Genomic DNA, 18,231 nt, shown 5'->3' with positions numbered 1-18,231 from the left:
TCACAGATAACGGTACAGAGAATGGGAAGTTGCAAAGTCTTGCAAAAGGCAAGAGGTCCTTTTCTTTGACTTCATTTTCTGGTTTTGAAATTGGCGTTGCCTTGGTGTTTCTTGACCATCGATCACATTCCAACAACCAGTAATTGTGGCAGCTATGATGCAATTTAGGAGACAAGCCTTGGGGGGGACAGAGCAAAGAAACCTCAAATAGATCTTGTCGGCCAGTGTTTACATTTGTTCGGTTTAGCCGCCGACCACATAACCAACCAGTAGGTGATGAAATCTGCAGCTCAGTCTGCGAAAGGCCTGGAAAATGGAATCAAGCACAATATCCAATTTTGTCCAAGTGAATTTGAGGCAGTCAGATGAGCTACATCTCCATTATCTAAGGCTGCAGAGAGATGTTTGTTGCTTCACTAAGCACAAACGCTTTGTGCTGTGCTATTCACAAGCCTGAAATGCAATTCCAGTCACTGCCTTCATAACAAAGAAAGAAATCTTTCTTTCATTAGAAGAAAGTATATAGAGCTACTTCTGTCCCCAGGTCATACTTTCAGCAAACTATGCCAATTTTTCTGTGTTAATTTTAAAGTTTTATTTCTTTTCTTTTTTTTTTTTTTTAACTTTTTTTTTGCTCTTTGCTTAGTCGTTTCTTTTCTTTGTTGCATTTGTTTTTTTTATTTCCATTAGTTCTTTTCTCTCTTTTTCTTTTCTGTTGAGATAAATTTATACAGCACCAGGTATCACCAGACAGACCTGGATCTGGATGTCTCAGCAGCTTTCAATTTAATTGACTACTTGACCCTTCTTGAAGGCCTTCGCAACATCGGTCTTATCAGCACTACACTTGTCTATTTTCTAGATATAAATAAAACCAGTTAACGGACCTCATTTTCAAAGCACTTTAGTCTTACAAAGTTCCGTAGGATACTATCAGGCTTATTTTTGAAAGAGAAGGACGCCCATCTTTCGACACAAATCGGAAGATGGGTGTCCTTCTCACAGGGTTGCCCAAATCGGCATAATCAAAAGCGGTTTTTGGGCGTCCCCAACTGCTTTCCGTCGCGGGGACGACCAAAGTTCATGGGGGCATGTTGGAGGCATAGCAAAGGCGGGACTTGGGCATGCCTAACACATGGGCATCCTCGACCCATAATGGGAAAAAAAGGGTGTCTCTGATGAGCAGTTTGATGACTTTACCTGGTCCTGTTTTTCTTACGACCAATCCACAAAAAGGTGTCTGAACTGACCAGATGACCACCGGAGGGAATCAGGGATGGCCTCCCCTTACTCCCCCAGTTGTCACTAACCCCCTCCTACCCTCAAAAAACATCTTTAAAAATATGTCGTGCCAGCCTCAAATGTCATACTCCAGTCCATCGCAGCAGTATGAAGGTCCCTGGAGCAGTTTTAGTGGGTGCAGTGCACTTCAGGCAGGTGGACCCAGGCCAACCCCCCCCCCCCCCACTTGTGGTGGTAAATGTGAGCCCTCCAAAACACACCAGAAACCCACTGTACCCACATCTGCCCCCTTCACCCCTAAGGACTATGGTAGTGGTGTACAGTTGTGGGTAGTGAGGTTTGGGGGAGGGGGGTTGGGGGGCTCAGCTTACAAGGTAAGGGAGCTATGTACCTGGGAGCAATTTCTGAAGTCCACTGCAGTGCCCCCTAAGGTGCCCAGTTGGTGTCCTGGCATGTCAGGGGGACCAGTGCACCACGAACGCTGGCTCCTCCCACGACCAAAAGGCTTGCATTTGGTCGTTTCTGAGATGGGCCTCGCGAGACTTCAACTCTTCGGCATTGGCGCCGAGATCAGGAAGGATGCATGCAGGGCAGCGCTCCGGACAGGAAAGAGAGGGCTCTTTCCTGCCCCGAAGAGATCACTAGACCACCAGAGCAGTAGTAAGGTAAGGGGAGGTGACAGGGAGGGGGAGTGATGGGATGTGTGAGAGGGGGGAGGGGAAATGTGACAGGGGCAGAGCGAGGGCATGAAAGGGGCGGGTGGGTGTAAAAGGGGGCATGGTGGGGTGTGTGGTGGGGGTGGGGCATGTGTCCTCCTTTTTGGGGGAAAAATATGGTAACCCTAAGAATACTGTTAGTTGCATGTGTTGCATGGTTTACAAAGGCAAGCTTATTTACACCTGCTTTTGAGATGACTTAAGTAACCACACCTACATTTTAGTGTAAATACCAAAGCAGCTTTTCACAAGTATTCTAAGATGAACCTTAAGCCATTGTAGAATTGGCGATGTGTGCCCCTTTATAATGCCTAATAATTAATGTTAATTTATAGAATTGCCTCCAATAAGTGTTTGGAAACACAACACACTTATTTAAGTTAAAACTAGTAAAAGCGGCCCGTTTCCAACAGAAAGGAAACGGGCGCTAGCAAGGTTCCAAGGCCCCCTCCCCACTCCTCCTCCCCCTCCCCACTCCCCCTCCCCCCTCCTCCTCCCCACTCCCCTCCCCCCTCCTCCCCCTCCCCCCTCTCGACCCCCCTCCTCATCACCCCCCTCCTCCCACACCTCCCCAGGACCCCCCACCCTCTCTTGTCTGAGGACCCCCTCCTCCTCCCACCCCCTCCTCTCCCCCCTCTCTCTTGTCTCAGGACCCCCCCTCATCTAACGACCCCCCTCTCCAATTTCCGCCACCCAGCACCTCCCTCCCTCTGTCTCTGTGGCCTCCGAGTGCCCCAGCCCTTCGTACGTGGCAGCTGCTGTTTAAAAAGTTTTACCTCCTGCTCGGCCGGCAACACTTAAGTCCACCAAGTACAGACGCTGCTTCAGACAGACTGTGGTTCGCTCTTCCTCTGGTCACGCCCTCATTTCCTGTTTGCGGAAGGGCAGGACCACAGGAACAGTGAACCACAGCCTGTCTGAAGCAGCGTCTGTACTTGGTGGACTTGAGTGTTGCCGGCCGAGCAGGAGGTAAAACTTTTTAAACAGCAGCTGCCACGTACGAAGGGCTGGGGCACCTGCACACGTCCTCCTTGCACTCGGAGGCCACAGAGACAAAGGGAGGGGGTGATGTAAGGGGGGGGGGGGGACTGCTGAACTGGGAGGGGATGGAGGCCGGACTGCTGAACTGGGAGGGGATGGAGATGGTGGTGCGAACTCGTTGCACCCGTGTTTGAGTCGCATCGCGGTTTCCCAGGCAACACGGTGACGTCACCGGAAGGCTTCAGACATTATTAACCGGGCTTCAACTTCCTGGCAGTCAGCTTCAGAACGTTGGAGGTGCAAATTATTATAGTAGATATTCCATATCCGCACCATCTACAGTTCCGGGCAGGGTATAAATTGCATAGATGCTCTTTTCTTTATCACTTTTCTGTGTCTTTTTTTTCCCCCCTTTTGTTCTTGTTAGAGCCACAAGCATCCTGCAGCTTTCATTGTTACCCAGCATCCTTTGCCAAACACGGTCACAGATTTCTGGAGACTGGTGTTCGACTACAACTGTTCCTCTATTGTGATGCTGAACGAGATGGATGCTGCACAAGTAAGTGCTATTAAGAGAAACACAAATCCTGGATAAAAAAAACTGCCAGCAGGCACCTTATTGGCAGATCAGAAAAAGGCTTTACATCTTAGGAGGAATTTAAAATCTTTGGGAGGACTGGAAGCTTTGCATATCAATGAGTCTTCCACAACTCAGGCTATTTAGGAGAAATGCAGCTGATTACTGAAAAGCTAAGATATAGCCTGAATACCGCATTGCCAGCTGCATTGAATTTTAAACAGAAATCTGTGCTGGTCAATGTGTATTTTTGTAGCTAAATATGAGTTTAGGATTTAGTGGCAAATGAAGCTGCGCAAACATTCCATAAATTTAGTTACAAAATGGGACTGGGCTACTGAAGATCAATGAGCTAGTAAGATTTATAGTCTTGATTTTCCTTGCAGAGACTGCATTATAAGTCCCATAACAACAAAATGAAAAGAACAATGAAAGCCATTTGACCTGAAGAAGAAACTGGTTGAGCCTGGACAACTTGTCCTAAAGTCATGCCGTTGCATTATAATTTATTTAAATGTTAAAAAGCTACCAGAAACGTGACCTAGAAGAACCAGAAACGTGACCTAGAACCAGTGGTGTGCTGGAGCAGGCTCTCACAGGCTCGCAAGAGCCGGTTGTTAAGTTTTTAAGAATTTTGGGAGCCGGTTGTTAAAGTAGGGCCCTCCATGGCTACTTTAACAACTGGCTCCCAAAATGTGGGCTTGGGCCCCCTGCTGAATTATCTTTTACTTTGCTGGTGTGGATGCTGAGCCCTGCAAGCCAAGTAAATAGACTGCTGCTGCTCCCTGCTCCTTGTTTCCAGCTCTGGGCAGCAGGCTGGGAATTCTCAGAGCATGTGAGAGAAGTTCCAGCATGCTGCTCAGAGCAAGACGTTGGGAGTGGTGGCAGTCCATTTATTGGCTGCCAGCAAAGGTATGCCTAGCGTGCCCGCACGAAGGGAGGGAGGAGAGAGAGGCAAGTGTTGCTCCCCCACCCCACCTGGCCCTTCCAACTGCAGAGCTGGCTACGTCTGGAGAAAGAGCCTGTTGTTAAAAATTTACCAGCACACCCCTGCCTAGAACAATGATTCTCAACTGCAGTTTTTGAGGTTTCTAATTAGGTTTGGCTCTCAAGATGGCCATGTTGAAAATCCATTAAAATAGTTGCATATATTTGGTCTGATAGGTTAATGTTCCTATTTTGGTTAACCTGAAAATGTCCTGTATCCGTGTTTAAACATTGCTGGAGGATGTGGCAAAATGTAGCTCTATTAAAAAAAATTTTTGAACAAATTCCTGGAGGTAAAGACAGAACTGGGGAAAGTCACTGCTTATCCTACGAGTACGCAACATAGAATCTTACTACTTTGGGGGGATTCTGCCAGGTACTTGGGTCATTGTATCTGCTTTTTGATAATAAAGACATTTACCTATTCTACCTCTTGAGTCCTACATGTGTTTGGTCGATCTACTTTGTTAGACAGTATTTTCTCCGTAGGGTTCCTTCTTTGTTTATCAAGTGTTGGTCATTTTTGGAAGCAGGATTCTGTGCTAGATGGACCCTTTGATCTGACCCAGTAGGGCAGCTGTTATGATCTTAGACCAGTTTGGGCCATTGGGGACCAATCCTGATAAAGACTGGCCTATTGTTTGCCTCCTCTCATGAAAACAGATTTAGCATAGGATGTCTAGGTCAGAAAAGAGACATCTAAGTCAAACCATTGGCAGCTTCCCAAATATTTTACAAAAGGCTGCCTGAATGCAGAGCCTTTTGTAAAATATATATAGGGAAGTACCGTCAGTGCTGGTTTTGCAAACATTGGGATCCTCTTACTAAGCTGTGGTAAGAACTAATGCGTGCTTATCGCAGCAAAAAATAAGGTTTACCATGGGGTGTACGCAGGGGTCCCACAGGAATTTAGTTCTTAGTGCTGGGGGGGGTGTCTTGGGGTGGAGAGTGGGCATGTTCTGGGTTAATCGGTGGGAAGTGGACCAATGACTTCAGGACATAGAGACTGAGATGATATTCACGAAGCAAACTTTATTGTAGACTGTACAATAAAGTTTGCTTCGTGAATATCATCTCAGTGTCTGTGTCCTGAAGTCATTGGTCCACTTCCCACTTTATTTTCTTGCATCTTCGCTCGTGGGATTTAGCGTTCATCCACTCCTGTGGAAACTCTACCCCTGGGTTAATGGGTTAAATGTTTTTAAATATTGGGCGGCATATGGCCTATCCGTTCTTCCCATCCATACCATCTGCTCTCCTTTCCTCTCCTTGCACATCTTTACCACTCAACATCCTGCCTCTAACGGTGACCAGCTGAGGTCAATTAGGGATCCTTTTACTAAAGCTTAGCACACACTAATGGAATTAGCGTGCAATAAATGCTAAGAAGTTTCTTGGCATTTCAGCTTACGCTAATTCCATTAGCTCATGCTAAACATTCGTAAAAGGGACCCTTAGAATACAAAGCAGGAACTAATGGGGAAAATCCATTTCCTGTTGCTCAGTCGTAGACATTAGCAATTCTCTTATCTAATGGATCTGGTCTCCAGAATGATATCCAAACCTTTTTTTAAACCCACTTATAAATAATGTTTCTTCTTATTTCCTACTATCAAGTGCCTATAATTTTTTTCCTTTTAAGCATTACATCCTGTATACTAAGAGTAACCTGGCAGAGGAAAAATATAGTAATGAGTAATTCAAAAATCTGTCTTTTTGTTGACATTCTTCAACAGTTGTCACTAACTAGATATATGTTCATATTGCTCTTTTTCACCAGCTCTGTATGCAGTATTGGCCGGAAAAGACAACCTGCTGTTATGGGCCAATACAGGTAGAATTTGTTTCTGCGGACATTGATGAGGACAACATTAATAGGATATTTAGAATCTGCAATATGGCCAGGGTAAGATAAATTGGATTACTGCGACTCACTCATTCGAGGTTTGACTTTGACCAACTTAAAATCGATTCTATAATGAACTGGGCCTAAATCGTAAAGCGCATAGTTTAAAAGGGGCGTGTTTATGGACATTTAGTAGGCGTTCCAAAATTTTGACGCTTAATTACAGAATACGGGTCAATGCGCCTAAATCTGTGCGTGCAGATTTACACCAGGTTTTCATTGGTGTAAATGGGCGCTACAGTATCAGCTAAGAGTATTCTATAAACCATCCCTAAATCTTATAGAATACACTTAGTTCCACGTGGCTTTTTTAGGTGCCATATGTAGAATCTGGCCCTCTGCGCTTGATTTAGGCGTCAAGATTTACACCAAGTAAATCATAGTGTAAATGGCCGCAACTGCATTTGACTGTGCTGGAGAGGTGCTTGGAGTGGTGTAGTGGTTAGCAGGGGCGTAGCCATAAAACAGATTTTTGGGTGGGCCTAGGCAAGAAGTGGGTGGGCACCAAGTGTTCTCTTCCCCCCCCCCCCTGCCCCCAACCACCACAAAAAAAAAATCTCAGCTGGCAGGAAAACACTTCTTTCCACCTTGGCAGTCTGCAGCACGCATGCGCTGAAAATTAAGCATGTGCAAGTGCTGGTATCATGGAGAGTGGCATTTTCATTTCCATCAGGTGGAAGTCTTCAGCTGGTGGAACTTGGGATCCCCACCAGCTACCGCTAAATGTGTGCTACTGTTGGGTCGGCCTGAGCCCTAATTAGGTGGGCCCTGGCCCATCCAGGCCCACCTGTGGCTACGCCACTGGGTTAGAGTACCAATCTTGACATCCAGAGGTGGCCAGTTCAAATCCCACTGTTTCTCCTTGTGATCTGTCACTTAACCCTCCATTGCCTCAGGTACAAAATTAGATTGTGAGCTCTCCAGGGACAGAGAAATACCCAGTGTACCTGAATGTAACTCACCTTTTGCTACTACTGAAAGGTGTGAGCAAAATCCAAATAAATATTCTATATACCGTGTGGAAATTTAAGCCTATTCTATAAAATTTAGGCATACTTTACAGAATATGCCTTGGCGTATTTTTTTTCGTGTGCAATTTTCAGGCACCATATATAGAATCCAACCCTAAACGCTTAAATTACATCTTTTATTGTAGCTAATGAATGGCTCCTTGTTGTTTTAGCCTCAGGATGGATATCGCATTGTCCAGCACTTGCAGTACATTGGTTGGCCTGCATACAGGGACACGCCTCCTTCCAAGCGTTCTATCCTCAAGGTAGTCCGGCGGTTGGAGAAGTGGCAGGAGCAATATGACAGCAGAGATGGACGCACCGTCGTTCATTGCCTGTACGTATTTTAATAAAATGCAACATTGGAACTGAAGTATAAGGAAAGGGCATTATTCAGATACCACCATCTTACAAATGCCAGCTAAGGTTAGTGGGGTTTTGGGAGCAAAGCCATGAAGCTTTACATGGAGGGTACATAGCCGTAGGTCAACAATATGTATTGCCGTGAAGGAGAAGTGTTTACTTTTCTTGCCTTTTCGAATCGGTGGAGATCTGGCCGATCAGATGAGGATAATAAACAATTTACCACTAAGGAGGAAAACACTTTTAGCATATAGGGTTGCTCAAGGGGTCTCCTTTGCAGAAAATGACCTATCTAGCACTCCGTCAGTACTACACCCGATAACTCACACAAAAAGCACAAACCCCAAATACCTACACATATATTCTCTTCTCAAATAATACATAAAATATAAAAAATAATAAATAATAAAAAATAAAATAATAATAATAAAAAATAAAATAAAAACCCAGATAGAGAGAAGCAGCTCAACAAACAAAACCTTCAGCGTTACTGCCTGAACCAATTTACAGCGCTGGATGGGACTCGTTAACATTGCTTAAACTTAACCAACTTGTGTCCTGACTGCAAGAGTAGACACCACAAGATAGACCACAGCCGCACACACTCGTAACATTACAGAAGAACCCAAAATGAACACCATAAAAATACTCCTTGGAATGAACTCCATAACCCTGATCCAGCCAATTTTGGCCATACCTCATGATGGAAATACCGTCATACCCATACTTCACAACCCATTTCAGCCAACCAAATATACCACCTTCCGACAAACTATCAACAGAACCTTCAGTGAAAAACCAACAACGTATGAACACATTCTACAAACTACAAAAAAGAATACAAACATACCTAAACCTAAGAACAAACGACAACTAATAAAAATCAACACAACCCCACACATAGAAGAACCTCATCATACAATCCAAGTGGGATACATCAACGCCAGATCTGCAGTAAATAAAACAGAAACACTAACGGACTGGATCACGAATGAAGCCCTTGACCTTCTTTTCATCAATGAAACTTGGATCCAAGATCAAAAAGATCCCATTATATTGAACCTATGCCCCCTGGTTTCAAAATCATACACTGGACCAGAAAAGGTAAAAGGGGTGGAGGCATCGCCCTTATTTACAGATCACACTTCACCATCGAAACTATCGCTGAGTCAATAACACCTCTACTTGAAATTGCCTCAATCAGGATTCAACACCATTCCCTTCTCGACCATTTGAACTGCGCATATTCTACAGACCCCCAGGCAATTGGAAGAGAAGCCCAAACAAACTTCATGGAATTTATATCAACCACATGTACATCAAACTCAAATGTGATGGTCATAGGAGATATCAACCTCCACTTAGAAGACCCGAATTCAAACGGTGCATGCGACTGTAAGGATTTCCTACAACTATGGGATTTCAAATGGCCACAATTAAAGGCAACACACACAAAAGGTCACACAGTTGACATAATAGCACACAAATTTACCACTGACCGAAACTTCAAAATAATAGAACATAACTGGGTAGAAACACCATGGTCTGATCACTTTAAACTTAACATGACTCTACAATGGCTAAAGAAAGGTCATCACCAAACAAGCGAACGCATATCATGCACCAGAGGCCATGTGGATGCGAAAATATTCTGGCAATCAATATATGATGACAATTGGTCTGCTTCAACCAACTCTACAAACTACCTTACAGAATGGGAAGAAAGATGTAACTTTGTCCTCAACAAAATAGCCCCCATTCAAACAAAAACCTCACGCAAATACAACAAGACCCCATGGTTCAACGACGAACTGAAAAAACTAAAAACAATATCCAGAAGACTTGAACGAGCGTGGATAAAAAATAAAAACACACAAAAGCTAAACATGTGGAAAGAATCACATAAAAAAATACAAACATGAGATAAAAAAAATCCAAACGGAACTACTTTAAAACACAGGTAGGCACTCAGTTCAAAGACATGAAGAAACTATACAAGTTACTGGACAAGTTACTCGACAACAGATCAGTGGCATTATCAAACATGGACACCCCACCAGCAGACGAAATTGGCAAATACTTCAAAGAAAAAGCATCAACTTACGCAGCACCATTTCCCAGGATGACACTAACCTCTAAACTTTCATCGATGAACTAGACCCATACTTAGGAAAATACCCAATAGATCGCACTTGGCTAAACTTCTCCCTGATCACAGCTGAAACAGTTGCACAAGCAACCAGAAAGTTGTCCTCGACTTTCTGCTCACTGGACGCATGCCTCAACTACTTAATGAACATGCCCCACCTCAACGATTCATTACAGATCTTACATCCCACATAAACTTCATGTTCCAGCAAGGTCTATTCCCCAAGGCTAAAAACAAGATCGTACTTACACCACTACCAAAAGACCCCAAGATAAAGAAAGAGGTAATCACCAATTATCGTCCAGTAGCATCCATCCCACTGACGACCAAACTAATGGAAGGCATCGTAGGAAAACATCTCACAGAATACATCAATAAATTCTCAATATTACATAAATCACAATCTGGATTCAGACCCCTCCACAGCACAGAAACTGTACTAGTTACACTCCTTGCCATAGCAATAGGTAAAATCATCCTCCTGCTCTAATTCAACATGTCGAGCGCTTTCGATATGGTAGATCACAATATACTCATAAGAATACCAGACAAGAATCCCTTGATCCATTTGAGTGTGTTCCCTCCAATTCCTATCTTAACAATAAGATCATACCAAGTAAAGTCGAACGATAATATCTCATCACCTTGGAAAATTGATTTAGAAGTACCACAAGGATCACCTCTTTCACCCATCCTATTTAATTTAATGATGACCTCACTTGCTAAGTCCAATCAAGGCCTAACCCCCTTTCTTTTTTTTTTTTATTTATGATTTTCAAAATACATTTATGAATGCACATAAATTTATGCAATTTAGAAAATAACAAATTAAAGATATGTAATATAATTATCAACTTTAAATTTAACTATTTGCCCACAAAATAATTCGATCCAAGAACTAGAATATATTATAAAGGAAATTAAAAGAAATCGAGTGGAAGGAGAAAAAATCATGCACAATTCGACATAGCGTTTACTACCAAGAGGGTCAACCTTGTTCTTTACTAGAAATAAATTGAACTAAATTCTTTGGGTCCAAAAATATATAAGTGGATGAGTTTATGGAGATCAAGCACTTACATGGAAATTTAAGGAGAAAGGTTGCTCCTAATCGGGTAACTCTCTCCTTTAACATTAAGAATTCCTTTCTCCTTCTTTGAGTATCTTTGGAAATATCTGGAAAAATCTGTATTTTGGCACCCAGGAATTCAGAGTTCAAGTGGCGGAAATACAAACGAAATATACTATTCCGATCATGTTCAAGTGCAAATGAAACAATCATTGTGGTCCTATCAGTAATAGTTTCAACTGAGTTCTCCAAAAAAGCAGTTATTTTTAACTCAGGTTGCGTTTTTTCTGGCAATGTTCTTAAAGTGGTAATATATTGAGCATTGGTAATAGGTGGAAGAGCTTCAGGGGATAAACCCAAAACCTCTTTAAAATATTTACTCAACATGTCCCTGCTGGAAATAAGCGGGGATTTAGGAAAATTCAGAAAACGCAAGTTGTTCCTCCTGGTTTGGTTTTCTAAATACTCGAGTTTCCGTGACTGAATATTGTTAGTTTTAACCATATCTAAGGAAAGTTGTTTAAGGAATTTAATTTCAGTCTCCAAAAGTTCCACTTTGGTATTTTGTTCTATGACATTTTCAGTAATTTGTTGTTGTGATTTTTTAATCTCCGCCACTTCTCCACCCCAAAAGTTAGAACCTTGTTGAATGTTCTTGTTTAACACTTGGATAGCGTCCCATAGCGTTTCAAGGGTTATAACAGATGGTCTTACAATACCTCCAATATTCTGGGGAGAGTCCTCCTGTAGATTTAATGGCCTAGAAGTTGTTAATTCTGCCTGCACCGATGTTCCGACAGGAGTAGAAGTGGCTGTTGGGCCTCCACCTGTAGCCACCGGGACAATACCTTCCGTGGGAGTTCCCATAAGCTGCAGCACTCCAGCCTCCAATTCTCTCCCCGGTCTTGGAGGCGCTGTCAACGAAGGAGGAGAAAGCGTCACTCCTTCGACGCTATGCGCGAGCTCCTCTACGGGGCTTCCCGAAGGGCATGGTTGTTCTCCCGGCGTCTGCGTTCGCATCTCTTCGAATGTCAACTGGCGCATGGCTGGGGCTTGCACCGCACTCGTGGAGGTGAGTGTCCCGGATTTCCCCTTCCTTTTCCCCATCGTGACTGGGTTCTAGGATTCTCCACGGCCTGAAAGACTGCACGGAGATCAGAGCTAACGTAGCGCACATCCACTCAGAAGCGCCATCTTGGATCTCAATCCAGAAAGCTAAACCCCTTTCTATATGCAGACGACATCACCATTTTAATATCTTACAGATCGAATCCATCGGAAATTGCTAATGAAATCACAAACAGCATGAACACCATTGATTCCTGGGCGATGACATTTAAATTAAAACTCAACAAAGAAAAAGCACACTGCCTCATATTATCTTCCCAGCATTGCACAAATCACCCCTCAACCATTGTCACCCAGAACTATACTCTCCCAATTTCAAATAATCTGAAAATCCTCGGCATTACCATAAATAGCAACCTAAAACTAGAGACTCAAGCCGCAATCACTACAAAGAAAATGTTCCACATAATGTGGAAACTTAAATGCATATTTCCCGACTGAAACATTTCGTACCATAGTTCAAACAATGGTATTATCCCATGTAGATTACTGCAACGGAATATACGCAGGATGCAAATAACAAATCCTAAGAAATCTCCAAACTGCTCAGAACACGGCAGCCAGGCTCATCTTCGGCAATAACACAAAACAGCGAAGATGACCCAAAAAAAGGGGGAAACATAAACAATAAAAAAAATTAAAAAAACAAAGTATAAAATGCAAAAAAAAAAAAAAAAGGTTAAATATAGGGTAAAAAATAAAAAAGTAAAATCAAAAAAGTAAAAAAAAACTCAAGACAACACACAGAAAGATAAAAATCCAAATTTTATTGAAAGGTGATATGACTCGACATAGCTGTGTTTCGGCCCAACTGGCCTGCGGCAGGAGTCTTTACACCATGTATGTGTTCTCTTGTCATTTGGAAATCTATATGGAATGTTCTGTCAAACGGAACCTTATTAAACAAGCTGAACCTTTATTATCATACTGTGTAAACAGTCTTTCAAGCAGTCACTACAAAGATCTTCGAACTCAAGACATCAAACGCTGTCTGTAACAACTGAAGAAGCTAAAGTGAGCGTCTCACTCAAAGGAAATCCAAAGGAAACCTATGGCAAAACACGATTCGAAAGCGCAAAACCCCTACGTGAAAAACTACACTGGCTACCTATAAAAGAACGCATATCCTTCAAGATTGGCACTATGGTGTATAAAATCATCCATGGCCTAGCTCCAGGTTATATGACTGAGCTGATCGATCTACCTACTAGAAATACAACTGAATCAGCAAGGACATACCTAAACCTTTACTTCCCAAGATGCAAAAGACTGAAATACAAATCGACATACGTGTCTTGTTTCTCCTACATATGCACACAGCTCTGGAACGCACTACCAAAAGACTTGAAAACCACGAACATGCTTCTAAACTTCCGAAAAAACCTAAAGACTCACCTTTTCAGAAAGGCAGCATACCTCACAGATCCAACCTAGTCACCAAAAATTGAAAGACAGCACCGAGAATAGGAAATGAACACCACCAAATCCCCTGCCGCAGGATCCTACCCCTTGCAATCTGCTTGGGACAGTCCTTAATTGATCTATTTTACTATATCTCACACTTTGTAACTGCTTACCCTGGGGTCCATTACTACCTCTCCGGAATTATGTAAGCCACATTGAACCTACAAATGGGTGGGAAAATGTGGAATACAAATGTAACAAATAAATTCTAATCATAGAGTGGTTATCCTGAGAAGCATAAAATATATTGAAAATGCTATTTTCAGTGTTGAAACTTGGGTGTAACTGATGCAGTCTAAATTGAATGATATTTTAGGTTTCTGTAGGCATAGACCCCCCCCCCCCCCCCCCCGGATCCTATATTGCGTGCCTAGAGATCCGTGCCAATTTCAGTGTAGATTGTATAACAATGCGTGTAATTTAACAAGCTAATGAGCGCTGATAAGAGCACTTAAGCAATAAAGAGCACTAATCGGCACTGATTAGAATTTATTTTTTATTTATTTATTTGTTGCATTTGTATCCTAGAGAGAATCCACAAAAGTGGAGACCTCAATAGATCCCACGAGGCGTCAAGTGAAAAATAAAAAAGGTGGGAGTACAAGCCAGGCTATCCAAAGAATAGGACCAAATATATGATTAAAATCAGTATTTAATAATTTTCCAAACGAATAATAATAAAACAATCACACATTAAAAGTGAGCTCCTTGTCTGCACCGGTTGCTGTTAAAAATTTGTGCTGATTTCCCTTGACAAAGCATGAGAGTGCGAAACAGGCTACTGTCGGGCTGGCACGGACACCGGAGATATTTTTAAATGTTGACAAGTGAAACCTTCGGAGCACTAAAGATCCACAATTACACGAATTGAAAAGATAACATAGTGGCCTGTTGCTCCGAGCAACATTCAGATAAGTTGAATTTTTGCATCACCATTAAGTTTCTTCAACTGTGTTTCAGTTTTTCTAAACTGTAGAGTTTCACCAGTAGTGCGCAAAAAAATACATAAAAAACGAAATTGTTGTGAGCACCTGGTAATAGTTGAGACACTATTGGAGGTTGGGGGCAGTCAATGATTATATAGTGTCACAAGTGCAAAGGTTTGATACAAATATGGCGCATTGTGCCTGTGTGACAGTATGAGACGTCCCTTTTTAAATAATATATCACAGTTGGAGTAATTTGCTCTCCCTATTTATAGTTGTGTATTTCTACAAAATCAATAAGGCAGAGCATTGCCATTTTTTCTATTTTTTTGAATATATATTTCCAGGATAAGCAGCAAAAAATGTTTTGTACATTTTTGGGATCTTGCTGGGTATCTGTGACCTGGATTGGCCACTGTTGGAAACAGGATGCTGGGCTTGATGGACCTTCGGTCTGTCCCAGTATGGCAATACTTATGCTCTTGTGTACATGTGGGCGAAGCGTGGAAGGGGCATTTGCTAGCTTTCAGTTATGCGCTTAACTTACAGAATACTGTCATTTAAAAAAAATGAATGAGTGAAATGAACCAGAAAATATCCAAACATTGAAGGAAAAGTCCAAAAATGATAGAAAACAAACCGAAAATGTTTCCCACGCACATCCATAGTTGGCAGGAATCGCTACTTATAGACCTTGGCAAACGTTCCTGTCTTTTTGCAGAACCTTTACTTTGCAGCTTACACAGTTTCCCAGATCAGAACTTAAAAGCGTATTGCAATTCTTTAAGCACTTTGTGGAAGGTGCTGCCCTATGACCTTCTTTATTATTTTGATGTCTAGTAATGGTGGAGGACGCAGTGGGACTTTCTGTGCCATCTGCAGTGTTTGTGAAATGATTCAGCAGCAGAACATCATCGATGTGTTCCATACGGTGAAAACATTGCGGAATAACAAGTCCAACATGGTGGAGACACTGGTACGGTTCCTTGTTTTGTTTCTTTTTTTAAAATCTAATAAGATTCTAGAAACTACTTGATGCATTTGGTAGAATAGGAATTGCAGATGAAGTTGGTCTGTATTCTGGATCGTCTTTTTGTTGGTTATTGATGTGTCAGAACCCTTTAGATATTTCTGACCTTCTGGTGCAGGTGATCTCTCACAGCACCATTTTGAGTCCATCTTTTGAATAACTGCTATTTAGGTACCTATCATAGTTGCTGGTCAATTTCTTTTTTGTGACAATAAACATTGGCTGTTTTCAAATATTTGGGGGTGATTCTTTCTACATCGGGTTTCTCCATAATAAACCAGTTGGTCAAAGTTGTGAAATTACCTCTTCCAAGTATAATCGTTAACACCTCCACATGGAATTTGCTGGGTTTGTGCCGTTCATTTTTTCAATATGTGTATTTCTAAAATGGCTGCTCCAGCTAGATGTGCTAACAAATAAATATTCACAGCTACGGGCATTTTAGAAAAAGCTCTGAAGCTGCACCACCAGAATTGAGAAGTCCAAAAATCTGAACACACTACAACCTGGATATCTCAATTCCAATCTCAAAAAAATTTAAAATTTTTTTGCCTTGGCCTTTAACGTTCAGTAGGATCCTGGATCTAAACTGGTGTGCTGGATGTGGCCTGGGATGCGAGACTGAGGAACACTGGTGCCAACATTTTAGCCATTGGAATGGTTTTCTCTGTATGAGTGTTGTCTTTCCTGTCTTTTTAATGGAGTTCTTTTCTATTTTTCCTTTTGCTTCATTTATGTACACTGCTTTGACTTGCGTAGCAAAAAAGGTGGTTTATCAAATGTAAATAAACCATATTTTTTTTATTTAAAATGGGTTACACATCTTTCTAATGTAGTAATACACCCTTTGGTTTAGAGTTGACCATAATGACAATGTAGCCCTTAGGAAAACCTTTTGGCAACATGAGTCAAGAAACTTCAAAGTGGAGTCAGACCCACCATTTCCCATCTAAACCCATATTACCAACAGTTTATTGGCATTTTATGTCAGTACAAAAGTTCTTTCATGCATTTATTACTGTAATATTTATTCTTTTACTCTTTTTTTTCCAGGATCAGTACAAATTTGTTTACGAGGTTGCACTGGAATACTTGAATTCCTTTTAGTTTGGCGACATCCAGAGTGTACATCCCAATATTTCAAAGAGATATTTTTAAAGAAGGAAGGAAGATTAAGCTTTAGCAGAATCCTGGCATCATTTAGACAAGAAGGAGGAGACAAAAAATGCCCTACAACTTGCTTTTCTACTGTTGGAACGTCAACACCTCTTTAATGACTTACCCGTAAATTGATGGATTTGAAATTTTCTGACACAAATCCTTCACCAGTACTCGCTCACATTTCATATATATATTTATTTTGCTTTTTGTACATGAAACAAAGACAAAAGGGACCGTGTGAATTTCTGTCTTTTATAAAGCTCCTATCTCAGTATCCTGTCATCCCAACGTTGGCTTTCCATTTCATGCAACAATCAACTGAACGTGAAAAGAAATGCAGAAAAGTCAGTGTTAATGGGAGAGAAGCCTTAAATCACAGTGACTGTGAGCTGTAATGGTACCAGTGCACAATGGGGGATATTGTTTCACTATAGTCAATCAGCATCATACTACGTTCTCTGGAATTTTCTCTGGAATTGTTCATGAATTTATGTCTAGGCTGCCTAAAAGTTCCAGAATTTTCGAATCATGTATCTTTTTCCAGATACTGCCTTGTGTAATTATCTTGCAACTTCCATGTGTTATTTTATTAGAGTTCATGAAAAGAATCTGATCAGAAAACAGTTAACCCCCATTCTTTCAAGTGACCACATAACTTTCGCAAAGGTAGAGAGATCTTGTCCAGGGTTTATACATCTATTAATGCATCTTGGGGACTGCAGTCATGTTTTATCAGTGGAACATCAAGATTCCAGTATGATGTTTTAAACAGAATTGTGGTTTCTTCTGAATTCTGTCCCTGGGTTTAGGTCATTTTTGTAATCTAGACGAAGGAGAAATAAAATGTAGAACTGAAGCGAATAAGACTTCACTGGTGAATCACAAGCAGGTCGATATTCAAAAGCACGTAGCAATTGGTTGGGAGGCTGAATGCATTGGAAAAAGGAGTGGGATTTGGGGCAATCTAGGGTTTGTGCTGTTTGAGTGTATAACTTACATGTCCAAGTGGCAATTTTCAACTGCTGAATGTGGGCCACACTTAGATGATTCAAGTTATACATTTGGTGATGCCATTTAAACAGTAACACTGAATGTGGGTATTGCCATGGAAATGTAATTTAATGTAATATAACTGTGAAGGTCAAGGTAGATTCCAAAAGTGCATATTAAGAGTCCAGTGCATCCTTACACAAAATAAATTCATCCACAATACAGAACATTCTAATGTAATAATACAATGTGCCAGAATACAATAAAAACCAATTAAACAAATGCGCAACAAGAATGGCTTGATTAAGGGGCACTTTTACCAAAGGGTTGCTGCGTGGCAACCGAGAACTACCGCCGGCGCCCCCCAGTGCGCGCCTTTTCCAGTGCTAGCGGAAATATTGAAAAAATATTTCTGCAGGGGGTTACCCGGTGTAATTTGGCAGCATAGCAGGGAAACCCTTTTGAGGTGGCGGTAAATGTTCCCCCCCCCCCTCCCAAATGGCCGCTCAGCAAGCGTGAACTTACTGCTCGG

The 18,231-nt window shown here is 41.8% G+C and overlaps 1 protein-coding gene across 1 annotated transcript in view; it reads left to right on the top strand.

Moving 5' to 3' along the window:
- PTPRT (protein tyrosine phosphatase receptor type T) overlaps positions 1-17,801 on the top strand; it is a 708,336-nt gene extending 690,535 nt beyond the window's left edge. Inside the window, exons 27-31 of the mRNA XM_030212174.1 lie at positions 3,367-3,498; positions 6,284-6,409; positions 7,593-7,756; positions 15,359-15,494; positions 16,602-17,801. Of these exons, the coding sequence (XP_030068034.1) occupies positions 3,367-3,498; positions 6,284-6,409; positions 7,593-7,756; positions 15,359-15,494; positions 16,602-16,655 (612 nt within the window). The 3' untranslated portion in view covers positions 16,656-17,801. The remainder of the gene's footprint in view (positions 1-3,366; positions 3,499-6,283; positions 6,410-7,592; positions 7,757-15,358; positions 15,495-16,601) is intronic.
- Positions 17,802-18,231: the final 430 nt, after the last annotated feature.

This window comes from Microcaecilia unicolor, chromosome 8, assembly GCF_901765095.1.
Source record: "Microcaecilia unicolor chromosome 8, aMicUni1.1, whole genome shotgun sequence".
In the NCBI taxonomy this organism is placed as follows: Eukaryota; Metazoa; Chordata; class Amphibia; order Gymnophiona; family Siphonopidae; genus Microcaecilia; species Microcaecilia unicolor.
This window is presented reverse-complemented; position numbering and strand designations above follow the sequence as displayed.